The sequence below is a fragment of the Calonectris borealis genome, chromosome 5 (genome assembly GCF_964195595.1).
Source record: "Calonectris borealis chromosome 5, bCalBor7.hap1.2, whole genome shotgun sequence".
In the NCBI taxonomy this organism is placed as follows: domain Eukaryota; kingdom Metazoa; phylum Chordata; class Aves; order Procellariiformes; family Procellariidae; genus Calonectris; species Calonectris borealis.
The window spans coordinates 20,251,880-20,271,472 of NC_134316.1; the positions used below are offsets into that span (position 1 = coordinate 20,251,880).

Sequence of the window (19,593 nt, forward strand, 5' to 3'; positions counted from 1 at the left end):
ACATTAGGGAGCTAAAAAGGTTCTAATCCTTATTTAGAACTTTTTGTGCGTGGGGTGGGTTTTTTTGTTACAATTAACTTGCACAAGCATCTTGTGTGCAGGATTCCTGACCATACATGAGCCTTTTCCTTTCAATCTCCACACATCCCCCAATATTAAAAGAATAATCATGTCACATCTATGTTCTAAGGAGTACTGTTTGCTAAAGAAGAGTTATTCAGATCATTAACTTGAGCAGTGATCACAGTAAGTGGGATCTTATAAGCACCTATGAGGAACTATTGAGCTGCCACACTGGATTAAAAACTGAAGTTGTATTACTAATTTCTGTTCCAGTTCATGTAGAAATAATCTTATTTACTATGCAATTTTAAAAATACTTTGAGTTAATAATATGACATTCAAAACTTCTCAACAGTTGTGTTTAAACTGCTAAGACAAACATTTTCTTTTCTGGTAGCTTCCTAAGTTTAGCACTGTCAACTGGAAAGACGTTAAGTACAGTAGATCAAAGGATGGAACTTCCCTATAAATTCTCCCTTTTTAGCAGAAAGTAAAATCTTATTTCAGTAATGAAAATTACTGATAACTAAGGTTCTCTCTTAGTTTGTGACAAATTTCTGACAATGTAAAGATCAATGTGGAAAAAATAAAATTTCCATTAAAGATGCTGCATCTATTCAGCCAATAATGCTTTTGCATTTCACAACGTGATGTGACACCAGTTAATGATAGTGTTTCTAACTGTCACCTACCGACTGCTCTGTGGGGGAGCTGTGGGTACACTTCTCTAAGCTCCCCAGCATCTGCCTTCACCAGCTACAACAGTCATACAAAGATGAGGGTGGGGAAGTAACAAATAGTAAAAAGGAAGACATAATATTCGTAAGCATGTTTAGGGTTGCTCCCTAAGCCAAGATAATCCCTCAATATATCAGAGAAACATGAAAAGATTTTAAAGGCCTGTTTCAGGATGTGCCATTTCAGAGTGCCTTAACATCCCACATTTCTTAAAGGTCTTTTAAAAAGGTCAAGTTGGGAAATCATGCAAATTTATCCCTTTTAGTTAGAACACAAAGATACATGACAGAGAGAAAGTCTTTCTTTGTAGTAGTATTGTTGTAGTTAGGATGATCCAAATACTTATTTAGCAACAGTGCTTATGTGGTAGCACAGGTAACCACCTAATCAATGCCTTGTTCTCAATTATTAGTACTTAACTCTGCAAGCTTCTAAATATCCTTTTCTCTTACTGAGATCATAGAATCATAGAATCATAGAATCATTAAGGTTGGAAAAGACCTCTAAGATCATCGAGTCCAACCGTCAACCCAACACCACCATGTCCCTAAATGCCACATCTACCCGTCTTTTAAATACCTCCAGGGATGGTGACTCCACCACTTCCCTGGGCAGCCTGTTCCAAGGCCTGACCACTCTTTCACTAAAGAAATTTCTCCTAATGTCCAATCTAAACCTCCCTTGGCGCAACTTGAGGCCATTTCCTCTCATCCTATCGCTTGTTACTTGGGAGAAGAGACCAACACCCACCTCGCTACAACCTCCTTTCAGGTAGTTGTAGAGCGCGATGAGGTCTCCCCTCAGCCTCCTCTTCTCCAGGCTAAACAACCCCAGTTCCCTCAGCCGCTCCTCATCCCACTTGTGCTCCAGGCCCTTCACCAGCTTCGTTGCCCTTCTCTGGACACGCTCCAGCACCTCCATGTCCTTCTTGTAGTGAGGGGCCCAGAACTGAACACAGGATTTGAGGTGCGGCCTCACCAGTGCCGAGTACAGGGGCACGATCACCTCCCTGCTCCTGCTGGCCACACTATTTCTGATACAGGCCAAGATCAAGAATAAACTCTCTCCTGGGTAGAGAGGAACACATGTATTTATGCTATTTTGTAGCAGTTTTGCAGAGTATTTCAAAATACGTTAAGATTGCTGACTCTAATTTTCATGGCAATAAGGGTGTAGTTTTAACTTACATAAACAAACGAGACAAACCATACAAACTGGAATTTATTTAATTCATACAGTACAACAAGGAATATAAGAACTTCCGCTTTACATATGTATTTTAAATTATTTTTAGGTATTTTAGTTTTAAAACTTAACATTCAGTAAGAAAGTATACTATCAAAAGCCAAGTTTGAAGCACTTTTTTCTGCAGAAAAGTCAGAAAAAAATCCTTTAAAATGTTCATTAATATTAAATGGAGATTTACTTGCTTATATACCAGACAACTATTTCAAAGTTGTCACACTGGCAGTATCCCGTCATTCCTGTAATCTCTCGTGTATGTAGTTACAACATGTGCTCTAGCTGCATTTTAGTAAGTGGTATGTTTTAAGATGACAGAAACCAACTAGGACTCTTAAACCTTTCCTACTACTCAAAGTAACACAGGCTTTGCCACACGAATGCATTAAGTATAGTTTATCTACTTTGAGCTAGTATTTTCAAAAAGATGTATGGGACAGTCACTCTGGCTGTTTTTACATAATAAAAAATATGCTCATCAGAGCATAGCAAAGTGATCTTTTAACTGTTTGATGAGCTGTTGTGTATCAACATGGCCTGGAAATGCTTCTTCTGACTTCTGAGCAGCTGTGTAGCTCCTCTGAAGATCTCCAACCTGTAAGAAACACACAAACTAATTTTGTAAATCCAAGCACTGCAGTATTTGCATTGTGTATTCTGTGCAGTACATTTCTGATGCTCACAAATATTTAAACATAGCTGGTCCTGAGAGTGAACAAATAAAACAGAGTCAGTATGGAGGCTTTTGAACTCAGGGTTATGTCCCCCTTACATCAAGGGATGAGAAGAAAAAGACAGAAATGTGATTTTAGTGGGAAGGATGCTTCAAGACAGTAACTTTATATCCCATTCCACCTGACTTCTTGGAGAATGGACAACAAGGTACACCATGCCCAGTGCTTGAAGTGAGGAGGAATAAAAAAAGGAAGATTTGTTTTTAAACTCCATAGAAGTGCTGTTGTATATAGATGCAAAACACAGTCAATCAGGCCTCTGTAAAAGCTGCAACTCCATGTAATTTCCTGCTTCCTCACAGAGAGGCACAACACTGTTGGAGAGCTGATGTTGCTCCTCTGCTGCTTTTAGAATTATGTTTCCACATTGTTCCCTATTTAGGGAACTTTATTTTTTCCTAAATAGCCATCACCTTTTGGAAGGAGGAAGTGTATGTAAGGTGAGCACCTCAGAAAGTGGGTTCAGCAAAAAAGAACCCAAATGTTTGGGAACACATCTAGTAAAACTGACAGCTCCTGGGTGGAAAGGAAGAAGCTATGGAAAGTGTCAGTAGGAGGCCTCTGTTGCCTGTACATCAGTCAACACAGAGCTTCCATGCAGCAAGAATTCTCTGAAGGGGAAGAAACCAGGGCCCTGGCTAGAGAAGTTATGTTTTATAAACCATGGCCTTACACCGAATCTAAGGATTGCATTACCACGCTGCATCAACAGCTAGCTGATCTGGCCATCTGTCTTCTCCCACAACCTATGCAGGTTCTTTGTGAAAAAGCTACGTAACAATACTTTTGCAGACTAGGATTTACTCCTTAATCGGTAAGTACAGAATGCAATTATTCAAAACCATTTTATGTTTCACAATGGAGAGGATATGCTTACAAATTAATGGGTTGTTCTCTCCTTGACGCATGTACTTTAGTATCTGTAGGAGTTGGGCTGCCCACACAACACAGACTCATAACAGAATCTTGAAGGTGTAGGCACAAGCAAAGGAGCAATTTTTTCTTGTGAAAAATATAAGGATTTGTACAAGTTTCTCCTTATTAACAGGAATGTTGGACACAGTTAATTCAGTGTCTGAGACACTCTGTATGAAAGAAATTATTAACACACAAAATTCAAAGGTTGTAAAGCTGAAGAAGACTTACCTTTTGAGATCAGTAAGATCATGGGATGAATAAATTATATTCTTTCTATAATTACTGATAAATCATATTATACTATTTCACTTCACATTCTGAAAAAGCCAACGACTGTAAAGACTGTAGATGGAATTGTTAACGGATTGTTCATCTCTGGGCATTTGGAAAATTACAAAGTTACTTTATAGCTAGTTGGCCTCACTTATTCTCAAATGCAAACATTTGAATGACTACTTTTACACACAAAGCTTCTGGGTATTAAAATGAAAACGTAACTTTAGTTTTCCTTGAGTTTATGCACCCTGTATTCTTTTGTCTTACCTATTTGGAATTCTCAGTAATAACAATAAAAACCCAACTGCCCCTTCAAGGCTCAATTTTTAGATTACAAGAATAGGATAGTGCATTACCTTCTCTGAGAGTATTGCAAAATTAAAATGGGGCTCATACATATGAGGTGCTAAAGATGAAGCAGTCTGCAGCAAAGCTCTTGCCTATGTAGAGAAAAAAAAAATAGTGAAATCTGTGAGGGAGGGAGGGTAACAAGAATCTAATGCAATTTTCATAATTCTTAAAAGAAATCATCCTGTGTTTTCTTTCTTACTAGGCCTTTACTAAGAAAGCCATCTTCAACTATGTATGAGTTACACCAATAGTACATTTAGGTATAATACAGTTTAATAGCATTGAAATGAAAAAGACTCTTGGTTGAGTCAGAAAAAACATGTTGGGACTTATTCAATTAAGCAATTCAGTTCTAAACACTGAACAGAATATATTAATTAAAAAAAAAGTATTAAGTCCCACCCCACTGTATTTATCTGTTGTCTCTGACAGCAGTGATTTAAACATCCCTGAAAACCTAAATTTTATAATAAAAATGACAGTTTTCACACTCAAAATATTTAATAAAATTATCTCCTTTTTTCTGACTAGCAAAATAGTAGCATTAAAAACTAATGAAAAATTAAGTATCAGAGTGTGCATTTTCATGCTGTAATTAAGGTCAACTTTTGAATGCTTTTACTAAAAAAATTGAGAACTTTGGGGGAAAAAACCTGATCTTTTAAAAACAAAAGTATCTGTAAACTGTTTGGGAAGGCAGAGTTAAGAACTTATTAAAAATCCCTAAATCTGGCATCTCTGAATATATGCAACAGCACTTATGAAAGAACATTGTAAAATAAAATAAAATCCAAGATAAGCAAAATATCTTCATTGCCATGACGATCCTGGTTTTTAATTATACATGTGTTAAAAGAAGAAAACAGAAAATCTTAAGCTAAAAACTAAAATAGACAGGAAACAATCAATTATAATGGAAAGGCTTTGCATTGCTAATTATTAGCAATCACAACCTCCACAACTGGACCTAAGTTCCATCTGGGAATTAAATGTCTATAAATTTCCCGATTATGAAACCGAAACTAAACCTAAAGTTTATTTGTCACTGGAAACATCCAGTGCTGAGTTCATTTCAGTGTTTCCATGGTAATTGCTAGGTTATCTGAATAAAGTTAACTTTGAGAATTTGCTCTTATAAACAGTATTTACAAGTCTTTATATCATATTGTAGCTCTCTCATGTATACATGAATCCATCAAAATAGGCTTGCTCCCATAAGGATTAAAACAAGCCCACAGTAATTCAAACTGTCCAATAAACGCATATTAATTTTCCCTGCATGTGTATAAAAAATGAATGCATTTAATCCACTGTGCATGTCAATTATACATCTAAGCACAATACAACTTAGTACACTCACATTAGGTAAGACGAACCAGCAAGCTTACTGATGCAAAAGTATTTATCAAGAACCTGCTGCTTTGCAACAAAAATCTAAAGCAATCTCCTTGTTGAAAAAAGTCTTTTAAGGGCTGATCTGATTGCTGTCTTCTGCCACCCAACAGAAGTATATTATCTACATTTATAAACTGAATGTATAGTCAAAGTTGTAATTTAAGTGACGATTACAGAGTGATAGGTTTTGTTTTGGGTATCAATTTAGAAAAAAGATCCCAACAACTGCAAAGCCATTGTAAACCTTGTTTGTCCTTGATGAACCATTCCGATACGCCTAAGAATGAGCAGTTTAATGGGAGATGGCATGACAACGTGGAGGTTACACTGAAACATGCACAGAAGTTATCCATGTTTTCTGCCTGTAATAGTAAGGTAGACATTCATATGATGCCTCCACCTCAGGGAAATGACATGTTTCTTAAGTACAAAAGGGCCAAAGGAAGCATTCTGTTTAGGCTGAGATTCAACACCAACCTGTTCAATGTGACCTTTTCGCATTTCCAGCACAGCCAAGTTGTTGTAAGCTTCCGCATAGTCATTATTGTTGACTAATGTTAGCCTGAAACACTGGTAAGCCAGATTCAGGTCTCCTATCCCCTAAAAGTAAGATTGTATTTTAATTTGTGAAAAGATTGGAAACAACATGCATCTGTTTTGTTGCCTGGAGTATCTTTTCACCCATATGTACTACCATGGAATACAAATTACAGTAAAAACACGCTGATCAGAACCGTATGTGCTTTCTTTCCAGACCCTCTCATTTGCTTCTTATTCTTCCTCCAGACAGAATCGTTTCTCTCTAGCACAAACTTCCACGCTCCGAGTGATATTCACTTCATCTAATTTAACTTTTAGATTACTAAAGTGTCATCTAAAGACTACACTATCTGCTACTGTCTATAGTAGGGTAAGAAAAACAGAGATGTCTCCAGAGGGGGAGTCATCTTGCCTCTCTGTCTCTACACAGATTAAAAAAAATCTCTGTGGAGAGCCTAGTTTTTAGAAGATAAAATTAAGTGAGATGAATTTCTTTGTATGGAGCAGTTGACTACTCTTTAATGCTCTAGTGTTATGACCAACACTGATACAGCATCAGGTTAAACATTAAAAGTGACAAATGCTGAAAAATATAGGCACATCAATTTCAATGTTTTAGGCAGTATAAATTAATGTGTTTTTCCTAGTTGCAGTACAATCAAGACAGTGGGGAGGGAGCATCTTTTAGCAGGAGAACGCCACATTCTGTGAAGATGTACAGAACGTTTTTCTTTTGCCTCTTCCTCTCTACTGCAGTGCAAATAAACTTTTAATCTGTACTGCACTTTATCCTGTACACTACCGGGTTTCATATTTCAAAGTAGGGCAATGACTCCTTCCTAGTTATTCTTTTTCAGTTTTTGTAAAATTATATTTATTCAGAAAGGTTGTTAAATTTTTCATACCACAGCCACGTGTCCCAAGTTGTACCACACATCTGCTGTCTCCTCCTCATTTTCAGCCAAAAACAGTGCACGTTCAAATGAAGATAGCGTCATATCATATTGCTGGGCATAGAAGCAACAGAGGCCCACATTGTTAAAAAGTTGGCAGTTATAAACACCCATCTGCAGGAGCCGTCTAGATTGAAAGAAAATATTTGTTTCACTTATTTTTTAGATTAATTTCAAGTAAGAGTTCTATTCTAAATGACAAAGTTCTCTTCTCCTTTCTCCCTATTCTGAGAGGGTGTAATAACCAAGTGTTACAGTCTTACATTTGGTAAAGGTTTCATGAAGGGCAGTGCAGGGCATTTTTGATGAGTAGAATCAAAGCTGTGCAAAACAGTCTTCGTGTAAATTAGGTAACTTTTGTCTTTTTGACTGTGCCACATGATCCAACTTTACTGTAAGACAGAGTTGTATGCAGACTTTCTCCTTTTCCTCTTTCCAATCCCTCAACCTCTATCAAGCTGTAATTTGTTGCAGTTACCTTTTATAACTTTTCAGACTTCAATTTTTTGCTTGATTCCTGTCCTTCGGCACTGCTCTAATCAGTACTAGTACATCTAGTATGTGAATCTACATTAATCTTACATTTGAAGCATAACTCAGATTTTGATTCAAATTGTGTTGTTTAATGTGTCTTTTAGAATGGAGATGTTTTATAAAAATTCTGCTTATTGATATTTATAGGAAAAACAGATACACTAAGAGGGCCAGGGAAAAAGAGGGCTGCTGTCTGCAGCACAACTGTGAGTTTCTAAACCTAAAGCATAAAAGAGCTCAGGTCCAACAGAAATGAGATGGTAGTGCTTATATTGACTTAATCTGCTCTTAGACTTAAGAACATGAGTCAGGCTCCTTTGCACTCTGACTGTATTGAAATAAAAAGCAAGCAGCATCGTTTAACACTATCTTTTTATTGCTTTCAGTTAAAACAAGGGGGAACCCCAGCCCACGTTCAAGTAAGGGATTTTGTGGTCACAACTGCTCGTGACTTCAGGTGGAGTTTTTCAAAGACCACTGTTTTTCACAGGGCTAAATAGGAAGTCCGTGTGCCTTCTGAATGCAACCGAAGTTGAGAGTAAGGTCCAGTGTTCTCAAACTGCCTCATGCTGTGAAAGATCATTTCTTGCTCATTAATCAAATAATAACTATTTTGATAATCTTTGTTGATACTTCTACATAATCCACATGTAATGATGAGAAGTTTTATTTAAGAGAGAGGTGTAATTATCACTGGCCGAGAAGATGAGTAAGTTGGTATGCTGATTTTACGGTGATATTTGTCCAAATGCTCAATCATCCTCCCATGCCAATCTCCTAATGTTCTTTTTTTGCATTACAAAAATCAAGCCTTTATATCACCCTCCCACACGTTCAGTTCCCCCTCCCTCTCCACAAGTGTAGGTACCTATAAAACCGCAGAGCTATCTCGGGCTGGTCTGAATAAAAATGGTTACTGCCAATGCATGCAATAGCTTCCACATGAGTATTGTCTTGTTTTAAGACGTCTTTATAGTACTCTGCAGCCGAGGAGATATTGTTCATTTCCTATACAATTGGAAAAAATTCAGATTAATTCTACTTTTTATCACCGATTTTATCATAAAACTTATTAAAATGTCAATCTACTGAGCGCGTTATCTATGCCCTGTACAGTACTTAACTGAGATTAATTATGTATGCTTTTACAGTCCTCTGATCGTACAGTGCAACATCATCGACTGGCATCTTCACAAGCAACACGCACATCCACAAGAAGAATGCATATTAATTTATCAGTGCTAGCTCTACCTGTCATTAACTTTATGCCATAGCTACAAGAAGAGATTTATTCGGTTTTTATTTTTTAGAAAAAGAGATTGTTCAGAAGCTCAGCATGTGCAATAGGCATTTGCTACTTTTTGCACAATGCCTTGTGATACACAGTAGCGTGCAGTCGATTTCCCAGTATGGTAACATAAAGTAGACTTATTTCCCCAGTCAATGTCTCAATTATTTTCAATGCTTTGTAAGTCAGCTCATGGATTGCTCTGAACACAAATGAGAATATAATTGCATATGAAGAATTATTACGTGCCTTTGAAAACAGGAATCATGGATTTATTACCAAAACTTGTACTAGCTAGGATATGCCAGTTAAGAGAACTATATTGTATAAAAATATATGGTTGGATGTTTGCTACTTGGAAGATGAATTAGGATGAACTCATTGCTGTAAACAATGTCAGACTTGAGGAGTGCAAGTCACCAGAGGACTCTACCCTATATCAGAAGAAAATAAATTAAAAGATCAAAACACATTTCTGTGTTTAGAGAGGAGTAATTTCTACCTGTGTGCTGTAGATATACTGTACTCTCAACATGACTAAAGAATAAGCTTTTATTTAACCTCAGCAGCATATTTAGCTATGAAAAAATGTACTTCTTGTGATTAAAGGAAATAGTACTAAAGCAGTCCCTTTAAAAATAATGTTTTTTTTAAAAACCAAAAAAGGTCTACAACTCTTCCTACTGTCAAAAGGTAGTGACAGAGAAGAAAAGCTCTGATTAAGATGCCTGATGCATATATTCCACTTGTGAGTCTATGTAATGAGAACAGCCCTGTGCTGCAGTACAAATCTTTGCTAATGAAGCTATAATCCTGCACTCAGTGCAGTCAGTGCAAAACTAGATCCTGTCAACTATATGCTGCTCTTTAATAATTCCTTAAAGGGTTATGCAATGTTATGTATGGTTCTGCAAAATAATACCCATATTAAAAACTGTTTAACAATTCAGAAAGAAAAGCCTCCAAAAATCATGCAGCTGTTTTCTTCCTTGCTGAAGGACAAAAAGGATTTAATATGAAAATGGATTAATGCTTAGGGGTTAGATGAGAATGATGAGAACAGGAAAGAATGCCAAGTATGAATGTAGACAGAAAAAAAAATCATGACTTTGTTTAAAACATTTGTTCTGGAATAGCATCATTACCAACTTTCAGTGAAAAACAATATTAAGTCCACTGTTTGACATGAAAATACACACTTTTAAAATACAAAATACATGGTTACCAAGCTAAAATGAAACTACTTTAAAACTAATCCTACTTAAAAACTAATCCTACTTAAAATAACATCTACTTCCTAAACTAAGAAACATTCACATTCCAACTGTTCTCACTGGCTTAAGAAACTAACAGCAACACATAGTGCTAATAAAGACAACATCGACGAGTGGACTATTTTGCTGTTTAATCCTGCTAGCAGGCTGTTGGTGACTTGAGCAGTTTTAGTACGATGAAATATATATAAACTAGACTTAGCTACATGGACAACATCTGGACCACTTGACTTAACGCGGACTTGCTTCTGTGTGTCAAGGGTAAACAGGATCTCACTAGTGTGATTAACCATTTAAACAAATAAGCCTGCACGGCTCCCCTGACATTACTTTGGTATCTTTGTGTAATGTTACCTGTTTTGCATTAGTGATACTGAAAATCAGCGTAGTTAATTTTTAATGACCTTACATTTATATTCAACTATTGGCTCTTTTTTCTTGCCTAGGCAGCTAACCTTGGCCACAGTAAGGATTGCATAGTGGGTGCATACCTCATAGATTCTGGCAATTCCACAAATAAGAGTCACTTCTCCAGGAAATTGATCTAACCCTTGCTTGAAAAGGTTCAAAGCTGTTACAGGTTGATCCAAGCGCAAATACACCTTAAGCAAATAAAAAGTGTATATAAATGTAAAATGTCTGACTTTTATACTTCTACTGCTGTTTAACAAGGGAGATAAATAAAAGGGTTGACACCTCCTTTTATGCAGTAAACCATTAGCTGAGATGGTGAATAATACTGGGAAAATAATGGAGTGAATACTGAATAAATCTCTGTAATGAAGATAAAATAGGCTAATTAAGATAATTAAATTTGCATGCATATCATCTAGACATTATTAATTCATCTGGACATTACTAATAAACCAAAAAAGTATCTTTTTATTTATTATCATATCAAAATAATATACTTTGACACTGAGGTGAAGGTATCACCTTGAACATTTTCCTTTTTAATGTATTTTAAAAAACTTATGTTTAGGCTTGAAAGAACTGGATCTTCAGGTTGATAGTGCTGGAATACCAAAATATTTTACTTAGTCAAATAAGACTGCACTGCACAGAGCAGTGACACTTTCAAATTTCCTTACTGCTCTGCCAACCTCCCCTGTCACAAACAATAAAATCCTGTAACAGAAAGAGGGCAGTTTGGTCTCTGTGATTTTGGCTTCTGTGTTGATTATGACAACGTGTGATGTGGTTAACATTGTGTGAGAATTGGATAGAGGACATCAACGTGTTGCTAGAGACCACCTCGGCAGATGCCTGAGAGTACAACTGTAAAGCCCTCCTGTTGTGGGGTGTGGTAAATGGAGCTACAGCAAAGGAACAAACCCCGCACACCTACTTTGGGAAACTAGATGGCTAGAGTGATTAGTCTCCCTCCCACTGAGTGGAAAAGTGTTTTGAGTGCTTCTGTTGGAGAAATATTACATTAAATAGTGCTAATACTTGATACGACTGAAAAAGGGAAAGAATCTGTGACTGGTATCCTGACACAAACATTTTGTGATGCAATGTAAGAAAAATACCAACGTTAACTGAACACCTGAGAAACCTCCAAACACATTTTCTGCTTCTGCCCTTGAGCTTCGTGGACTTTTGAGTGCCAAAAATCAAAATACAAGTTAAAGTTGTAAGTTCTTTATTTGTATCCCTATAGATATATACTGCTGTAGCCATTTGCAAAGAATTCTTTCCTATGACCACTCAAGTGACATTCTTAATTGTCAGAGGTGTTCACTGTGAGTGCCTTCCTAGTAAAGGGACTGCCATTTCAAGTTGATCACTGGCAAAAAGAAAAAAAATACAGGAAAGTTTTTCCAGTCATTTTGCTAACGTCACTTGCATTTCCTGTATTAAGCTAGAAAACTATTTCCTTCTTGTGAAAAGCAATAGAAGAGCGGGGGTTTGGGTTTTTTCGGTGACGTGGTACTTGGTAGACTAGAACTGCACTAATGACACCATCAATGAATATGCTTTAAATCAACAATTTATTCCTAATGCACTCTATCTGGGTATGTTGCTGTATCTAAAACAGACTTCAAGTAATTTGCTATAGTTTTTCATTTATAAACCATGCAGCAGTTTCTGATGAATTTTATGTCTGCACTAAATTTTAAACTTTAAATAATTGTCTCCATTGTGACTGTCATGCTCCTTATTTTCTTCTAGCAACAGTCTTCTACAACTAAATTACTCTGTAAAGATTTTCAGTGCAAAGTACACAGATGAAAGAGAATACATGACAGCTGGATATGACTTCTTAATTAAGAGGAACCTTGGCTGGTTGTTTTACTCCCAAGTACCACCTATGTGAGTGACTTGTACAATTTATCCTACATATGTGTAGTACGCCAGTGCACACTGCCATACCAACAAATAATTTCATATTTTCTTTGTTTGAACTGAGAGAAAATTTTAATTAGCTGTTTTTTTGTTTTGTTTGCTTACTTGTTTTTTGACCTGATCTAGCTATGAAGCACAGCTATCTTCATATTCTTAGGGCAAAAAATGTAAAAAATGGAGGACAGGAAACTTCACTAGATCTGCTGCTTTTTTATCTTTTTATGTTTGTTTACGAAGTATGTTTTCTGAGCATTATGACTCAAGTCTGGTCTATTGCTTCATCTGGAGGTTCACTCCAAAGATGCACTCACTACAGATCCTTTGTGCAAACAGTACGCTAAGCACTCACTACAGGTCCTCTGTGCAAATAGTACGCTAAGCACTCACTACAGATCCTCTGTGCAAATAGTACGCTAAGCACTCACTACAGATCCTCTGTGCAAATAGTACACTAAGGCAACACAGCCACCGTACTCCACTACGTAATTCCCATATCCAGTGGCATATCACACTGTCCAACATCTCCGCATACTGTGGAGCGGCTGTCCAGATGAGTGGCAAAAGAAATTAAAAGATAGATGGGACAACTTCCACCTTCTCGCAGCTGCTTTGGGGAGACCTGCTCTTTAAGCGTACTACAGCTATAGTCATTAAGTTTTAGATGCTAAACGCAGAATGGCTCGATTTTCTTCTTGGTATGTCTCTTGCCTCTGGTAAAAATATCCCATTTCCAGCTCTTCTCGGTCATGACATACTTTGTAAGTTCTCAGCAGCCCCGACTCTTTAAAGACTCTTTATTTTTTAGTTTTCTTTTGGTCTTTCATCTTTTCATAAATTACATTTCAAGGGAGAGTTAGCTTTCAGGAAAATATTTTAAAAAAACCAGATAGCTGCTGCAATAATGAATATAAACAGAAAACTAATTGGTACTGTAGTATCGGTCTGTTTGCACAGAACTTGATGCAATCCTATTATTTTTTTAATGGCTGCTTAACTCAGGTCTTATCTTTTCAGTACTGTCAGATTGAGCTATATGTCAGTGCCCTACTCTATTGCCTGTCCACCCACAGTCACTAAATCACGTTGTGTGATGCTTTATACTTCAGCGAGCTGGTCTATGGAGTGGGAGGTGGAAGTTCAAATGCAGCTCCTACTTGAACTAGTAATGATGTGGGGGGATGCATATCTCCCATAACGTATCACTGTTTGTTAATCCAATTACTCTGTCAATTTAATCACTCTGTGTATCTCATGTGTTTTGCAGAATGACTCCTGATAGTGACAGAAATCTAAAATTACTAAGCTCAATTGAGTAAACTAACTCCAACTGCTATATTGAAGACAAGTCTCCAGATAGCAACGATGATCATTTAAATACAAAACGTAAATTGCTCAAGAAATGTAAAGGTAAAGCAAGTATCATAATATGAATATCTGAATTATCTACTAGTAGTGATGACTTTTGGATAGGTGTGTGACAGCTGGCTTAAAGGGAGCTGATAAAGAGCAACTGATTTCATCTCTTTCTAAGACAAGAGGAAGAGAAATGCAGTTTTAGTTTCTCACAGGCCACCTTTTCTTGAACGTCTTGGAAAATGTTTAGAATCTGATGTGTACCCTGGTAAACAAGTAATTCTAAGGCTCAGCCGTGCCACTTGTTCTTTTAAAAATTTTAATGTCTTTATTTTGACAGAACATTCTCTGTTTCAAGGTCTCTGATTGCTTTCTTTAAGCTCACTTTGTTTTGATTTTGCTTGTGAAACTAGGATTTTGAGCTTCACTCTTCACTTACTGATTTATTGCATTAGTTTCCTAGGAGACCATATATAGCTACATTGTTCTTCATACTGGAACTCCAATAATTCTTTAGCTACATAATCCTCATTGGAGCTTAAAGCAAAGAATACAGTAACGTAGGAGATTTTTTTGTGTGAGTGTGTGAAATCTGGAAGCTCCAAAACCTTTTTGTAAACTATAGACTTCAATTTCGACTGTTCGCATGTATTGCCTCAGGTCTATATGGAGATCTCACACTATTAAATGTAATGGTGTATCAAGCTCAATACTCAGCTATTCTGGTGTATGGACTTCTCAGGGGTAGTCTGGAATTTCACTTTATTCTTAAACAAGCAAATCTATGACTTACTTTTGCCAAATACAAGACTGTATCAACCATGTCCTGTTGCTTGAGAGCTGACTTAAATTGTTTTTCGGCTTCACGATATAATCCTAACCTAAAGAGACAACAGATAGATATAGAAGGTATTTGTTTGCTGTTGATTTTTTTTTTTAAAGTTTATTAAATAATGAAGCAGTGCACACCAAACATGAACTGCCCAAAAGCATACTTTAAGGTCACATATTTGTGCGCATGGTAACAAAGAGCATGCTGTTAAATATATTAAGGTTACAAAGACAACCATTCAAAACTATGAAAAAGGCAAATTCATGAAATTTAGCCCCCTTTTGCACATGCAGCCTTCTGGTGCTAATTGAAGGATGATGCACTTGTTTTCATAGGATTCCTTCCTGCTCTTTGTACAGAATGGACAGTAGAAAATGAGCAATTAAAGTCATGCCTCAACATCTACCCACATGGTTTTGGAGTAGAATTTCCTCACCCATAGCAAATATCATGTAGATACTCTCCACTATAAAGTTTAGGGAACGCTTAATCATCTATAAAACACTTTCTCCTAGCCTCGTATGGGAAATGGTGAAACTTCTGTTGCCGATATTAAAAATCTTTAACTGTGTGTTGAAAACATGCTGTATTGTAAACAGCACCACAGCGTAAGACAGTCCAAGCCCCGACTTGGGAGGGGGCAGTATATGGCACATGAACCTCGCAGAAGTCTGTTCCATCTCAAAAGCATTTGTTTTGCAGTATTACTGTAGAATATTTTGCAGTAATCTATAAATGCTATATAGACTACAAAATTAAGAGGATTGTACCATTTCAGCAACAGCAAAAAGGTACACTTTCTCATATGTAAATTGCCTTTTCTTTCCTTCAGCCAAAGAGCACATATACTTGGTGAAGAAGCACAAAACACAGCCAGAACAAGCCAGCCAAAACAAAGAAACACAGCCAATGGGGACATCAGGTAATTTTGGATCCTGGAAGTACATGTGCTTGCTTGGATGCTTTAGTCTCTATAACACTATTCATAAAAATCCTGAAAATGATGAATGACCCTCTAAGCTCAAAAAAAAAAAAAATCAGTCTAATCTTCCAAAGAATGTCAAATAAAGGTTAAGGATAGTGAAGAATTTCATTCGTTTGGGCATCTAAAAAGAAGCAATAGTTTCAAGCGAAGATACAACATGGAATTTTAAAGGGCTAACTGCTTTGTATTATCAGCTTGTTCATGCAAGAATTGCTTATAGAGTTGTAAAGACTGCAGATGATGCTTCAGTTTTTTAACAACCAATACGGTATGCATATGTTTTACATTCACGGGACAAACACACTGTAAAGAATGAAATGGGGAGCTGCCTCAGTACTTGTTTGAATTATGGGAAGCAGGGTTGTATCAGGAGGAGTTTCACCTGATTTGGTAGAACTGGCTATTACAAGTTCTAGATCCTCAGCAACCACTCTAAACTGCTTGCAACTCCCCGCTGTTGCCACCCTTTCCCGAGAGAGGCATATTGCTGCACTGTGTCGGGGTACTCCTGAGCCATTTGTATCAGATGCTTGGATACGGGTGCCAGCCCTGAAGCCTGGGCATCTTTAGAACTGGTACTTCTCGGGCAATATGCCTCTGGCAGAAAGTGTCTTAACGTGAATATTTAATTTTTTATTATTTCATCAATCTGAAGCCCTCATTGACAGTTAATTTCTCAAGCTAATATTGTAATATTAATTTTGTGTGGTCTGTTTTAAAGTTCTTTGCATTTATTTACCGACTTTTCAAACCATGACTTTGAAACACATTAACAAAGGTGAAGATGCAACTAATTCAGTTACTTAAATGTACTCAATGTTGATGCCTTTACCTTAAGCAGTTGAACATAATCTCCTTGTATATTAAAGGAGATTTAACTGTAAGCACAGTGCTCTCCAACTAAATACTTACTGAACTATTTCTCAGTGTTCAGCATTGCGCAATACACCCAGCAGTTCAGGTCCTGCGCTCATACTCCCGATCACAGAAGAAATGAACAACGGCTTACCTATAGTAGCACTTCCCAATTTGGACTTTCCACCACCAGTCCTTGAATTGTGCGTGCTCAGTGGCAAGGGCTGCCAAATCTAGAGCCTTCCAAAACAAACCCATCATCTTAACATTAATAGCTTCAATGTTTCCACAAAGAAAAAGAACACGAAGTGAACAATGTAAAGATTTTTGTAAAGAGAAAATTCTGAACAAAAACTCCTGGTAAACTTGAGGTGGGGGCACTGCTTTATGTTTACTATTTTTATAGCTTCGTGCATAAAGTAGCTAAAAGGATAACTTGTCCCTATAAGAATACGTAATCCAAATACCTTCTAGTAATTCAAAGAGAAAATATAAAATTAATTTGATCAGACTCCTGAAGTGCTGCTTCAGAATATATAGAATACTTGTGTAAGCTGACACGCTTCTTCCAAGCTTCCCATCCTTGTTCACTAAAAGTTGTTAAAAACAAGAAAAAATATACTAAAATAAAGAAATCAGTTCAGCCAGTTTTAAGTACTATAGAAATTGTCATCACATTGCTAATATCAGGCTGCCTCCACTTCTGGGAACTCTCAGATTTGTACAGCAAGAAATACTTCTTCCTTTAAAAAGTCTATGACGTAAATAATTATTTTATGACAGATAGGAAAAGTAGATAAATATTCTAAGAAATAGATAGCTATTGAAGAGGGTGGAGGTCTAAAATCTCTTTTATCTGGTGTATTGGAAAAGTAGATAGGCTAATCAATGGGCTACCATCAGCCACCACAGACAGAATCTATGGTTTTTCATGTTTTAGCTATAATTTCAACATTCCTGTTAAAACAAATAGATGTGTGTTCTGTACTAAAACCTACCAAAGAAGCAACTGTTAGTGTTCCTTTTTTTAAAATTCCATTTTGTCCCAGAACATATCAAAGCCATGCTACGTTTGTTACTTATATTTTAGGGATACCATCAGAAATAGTCTAAAAAGATTTAATGCAGTATTTTTATAACAAAGAACTGACATTTTTTTTGTTTTCATAAACATTTTGCAGACCATAGAAATCAGAAACTAGCTCCATATTAGGAACAATATGGAAAAGTTCTGTGCACCAGCCATTCAGTAGCAAAGGAACCAATAATTTCCAAGAGAAAAATAATCTGAATACTTGAAATACTAGAAAGAGTCTAATTTAGTGACATCTACCTCTGGGTTTGATTCCTGTTTTTCCCGATAGCAAAATGAGGCTGCAGGTAATCAATGGGTGTAGCTTTGACATAGCACAGCAAAATCAGCAGAGCTATGACAACTTAGACAAGTTGCTCTCTTTTGGCTCTGTGAGAAAGAATAATTTGTTTTCTGTAGCAATTCAGGCTAAGGAGTTGTACTGATGCTATCCTCGAAGGGAAAGAGACAGTTGTCATTCCCTGCCTCTGCGACAGAAAAGAGAAAACTGAGGAAAGCTTACAACTCTGAAGTCACTATTTCTTCCCGGTAGGTGGAATCCTTGAAGACCTCAGATGGCAGCTCTTATTTTGGTTGCCCTTTCTTTCTTAATGGCTTTGCAAATTGCACAACAGAGCCTCTGGAGGCTACAGCTATAATGGGGAAGAAGCTTGCTTCAAGACAGAAATTATCGGTTTCCCTTCCAGACAAATACTTTCTTTCATCTGAAGGTATATAAGCAATTTTGTCCCAGTACCGGGGAAAGTAGTTGTTGTTAAAACATCGGTTACTTTTGTTGCGTTTAAAAATGTATAAACAATGCATGTGTCTGTCAAATACCACGCCTGCTTCTAATGCAGCATGAGTAGCCACTTAAAATGAGTATGGATCATACTGCAAATAACGTGCTTCAACGTGCCTTCCTTAGAGTGCTCCGATGACAAGTATTCAAGGAGAAGGACTGAGTTTTCGAAAACGATCCCTTCTGTAGCTACACATTCAGCTTGCTTTCTGGTACCCTAATTACTTTTGATAACTATTTTATGCAAGGCTAACAATTCTGGCTGCTATTGGAAAGTGGGAACTAAGACTGCTTCAGGCTTAGTAGACACTAACATCAGCAGTTTATCTGTCAGTGCAGATCCTGAACTCTTACTGGGCTCTTATTACTAACATTAAGAAACAAAGCATGACTTCATTTTGAAGTTAGTTTCTGAAATTAAGTCCTGTTTTTATACTTCCCTATTAAGGAAGTAGGAAAGGAATAGGAAAATCCTGTTTCTGATACTTTACAAGCGATCACAAAAACTTTCATCCAAAAATACTACAAATGTTACCAACTTTTCTAAAAAGTGTTTGCCTGAAAATGCTTTGTGCATATCAATGTCAGCTTTTTGCATGCTAGTAGTTAGACTTTCTGCTGGTATTACAACAAAATCTTTTGACAATGTCGCCTTTGAAATGCTAGTAAATTGATTAAAACAGACTTTTTAAAAGTCAAAGCCTTCACCTTGCCATGTCAATACCAACTGCTAGCATATTTCAATTTCAGTTTGCTGCAAACTTTTTTTTTTTAATTGCACAGTTTAGGTACAAATCAATGTTCATTCTGCACAATATGTTAATTTAAAACCAATCTATAGTAGCAGTAGTAAGTGTTATGCCTGTCCTGCACTCCCGTGCATTGCTGAATGTTGGTGCAGTCGTATTAATAATAGAAGGGAAAAACAGCACAGATTGTGGATTGGCAGATACTCGTATGTCCTTTCAAGGATTTTTGCTTCAAAGGTACATATCGGAAAAAAACCCACATTGATTGTCCCAAAAGTTTTAATAAACTT

The 19,593-nt window shown here is 36.8% G+C and overlaps 1 protein-coding gene across 5 annotated transcripts in view; it reads right to left on the reverse strand.

Annotated features, from left to right (window-relative positions):
* Positions 1–2,004: 2,004 nt before the first annotated feature.
* Positions 2,005–19,593, reverse strand: part of TTC8 (tetratricopeptide repeat domain 8) — a 43,087-nt gene continuing 25,498 nt past the window's right edge. The window contains exons 8-15 of one of the 5 annotated variants that reach the window (XM_075151332.1): positions 16,835–16,920; positions 14,802–14,889; positions 10,798–10,908; positions 8,613–8,752; positions 7,163–7,337; positions 6,195–6,317; positions 4,328–4,411; positions 2,005–2,638 (exon numbers count right to left, since the gene is read on the reverse strand). In XM_075151332.1, coding sequence (XP_075007433.1) covers positions 2,522–2,638; positions 4,328–4,411; positions 6,195–6,317; positions 7,163–7,337; positions 8,613–8,752; positions 10,798–10,908; positions 14,802–14,889; positions 16,835–16,920 — 924 coding nt within the window. In that variant the 3' untranslated portion in view covers positions 2,005–2,521. The remainder of the gene's footprint in view (positions 2,639–4,327; positions 4,412–6,194; positions 6,318–7,162; positions 7,338–8,612; positions 8,753–10,797; positions 10,909–14,801; positions 14,890–16,834; positions 16,921–19,593) is intronic. The other 4 variants (XM_075151333.1, XM_075151334.1, XM_075151335.1 and 1 more) reach the window with 4 other exon arrangements.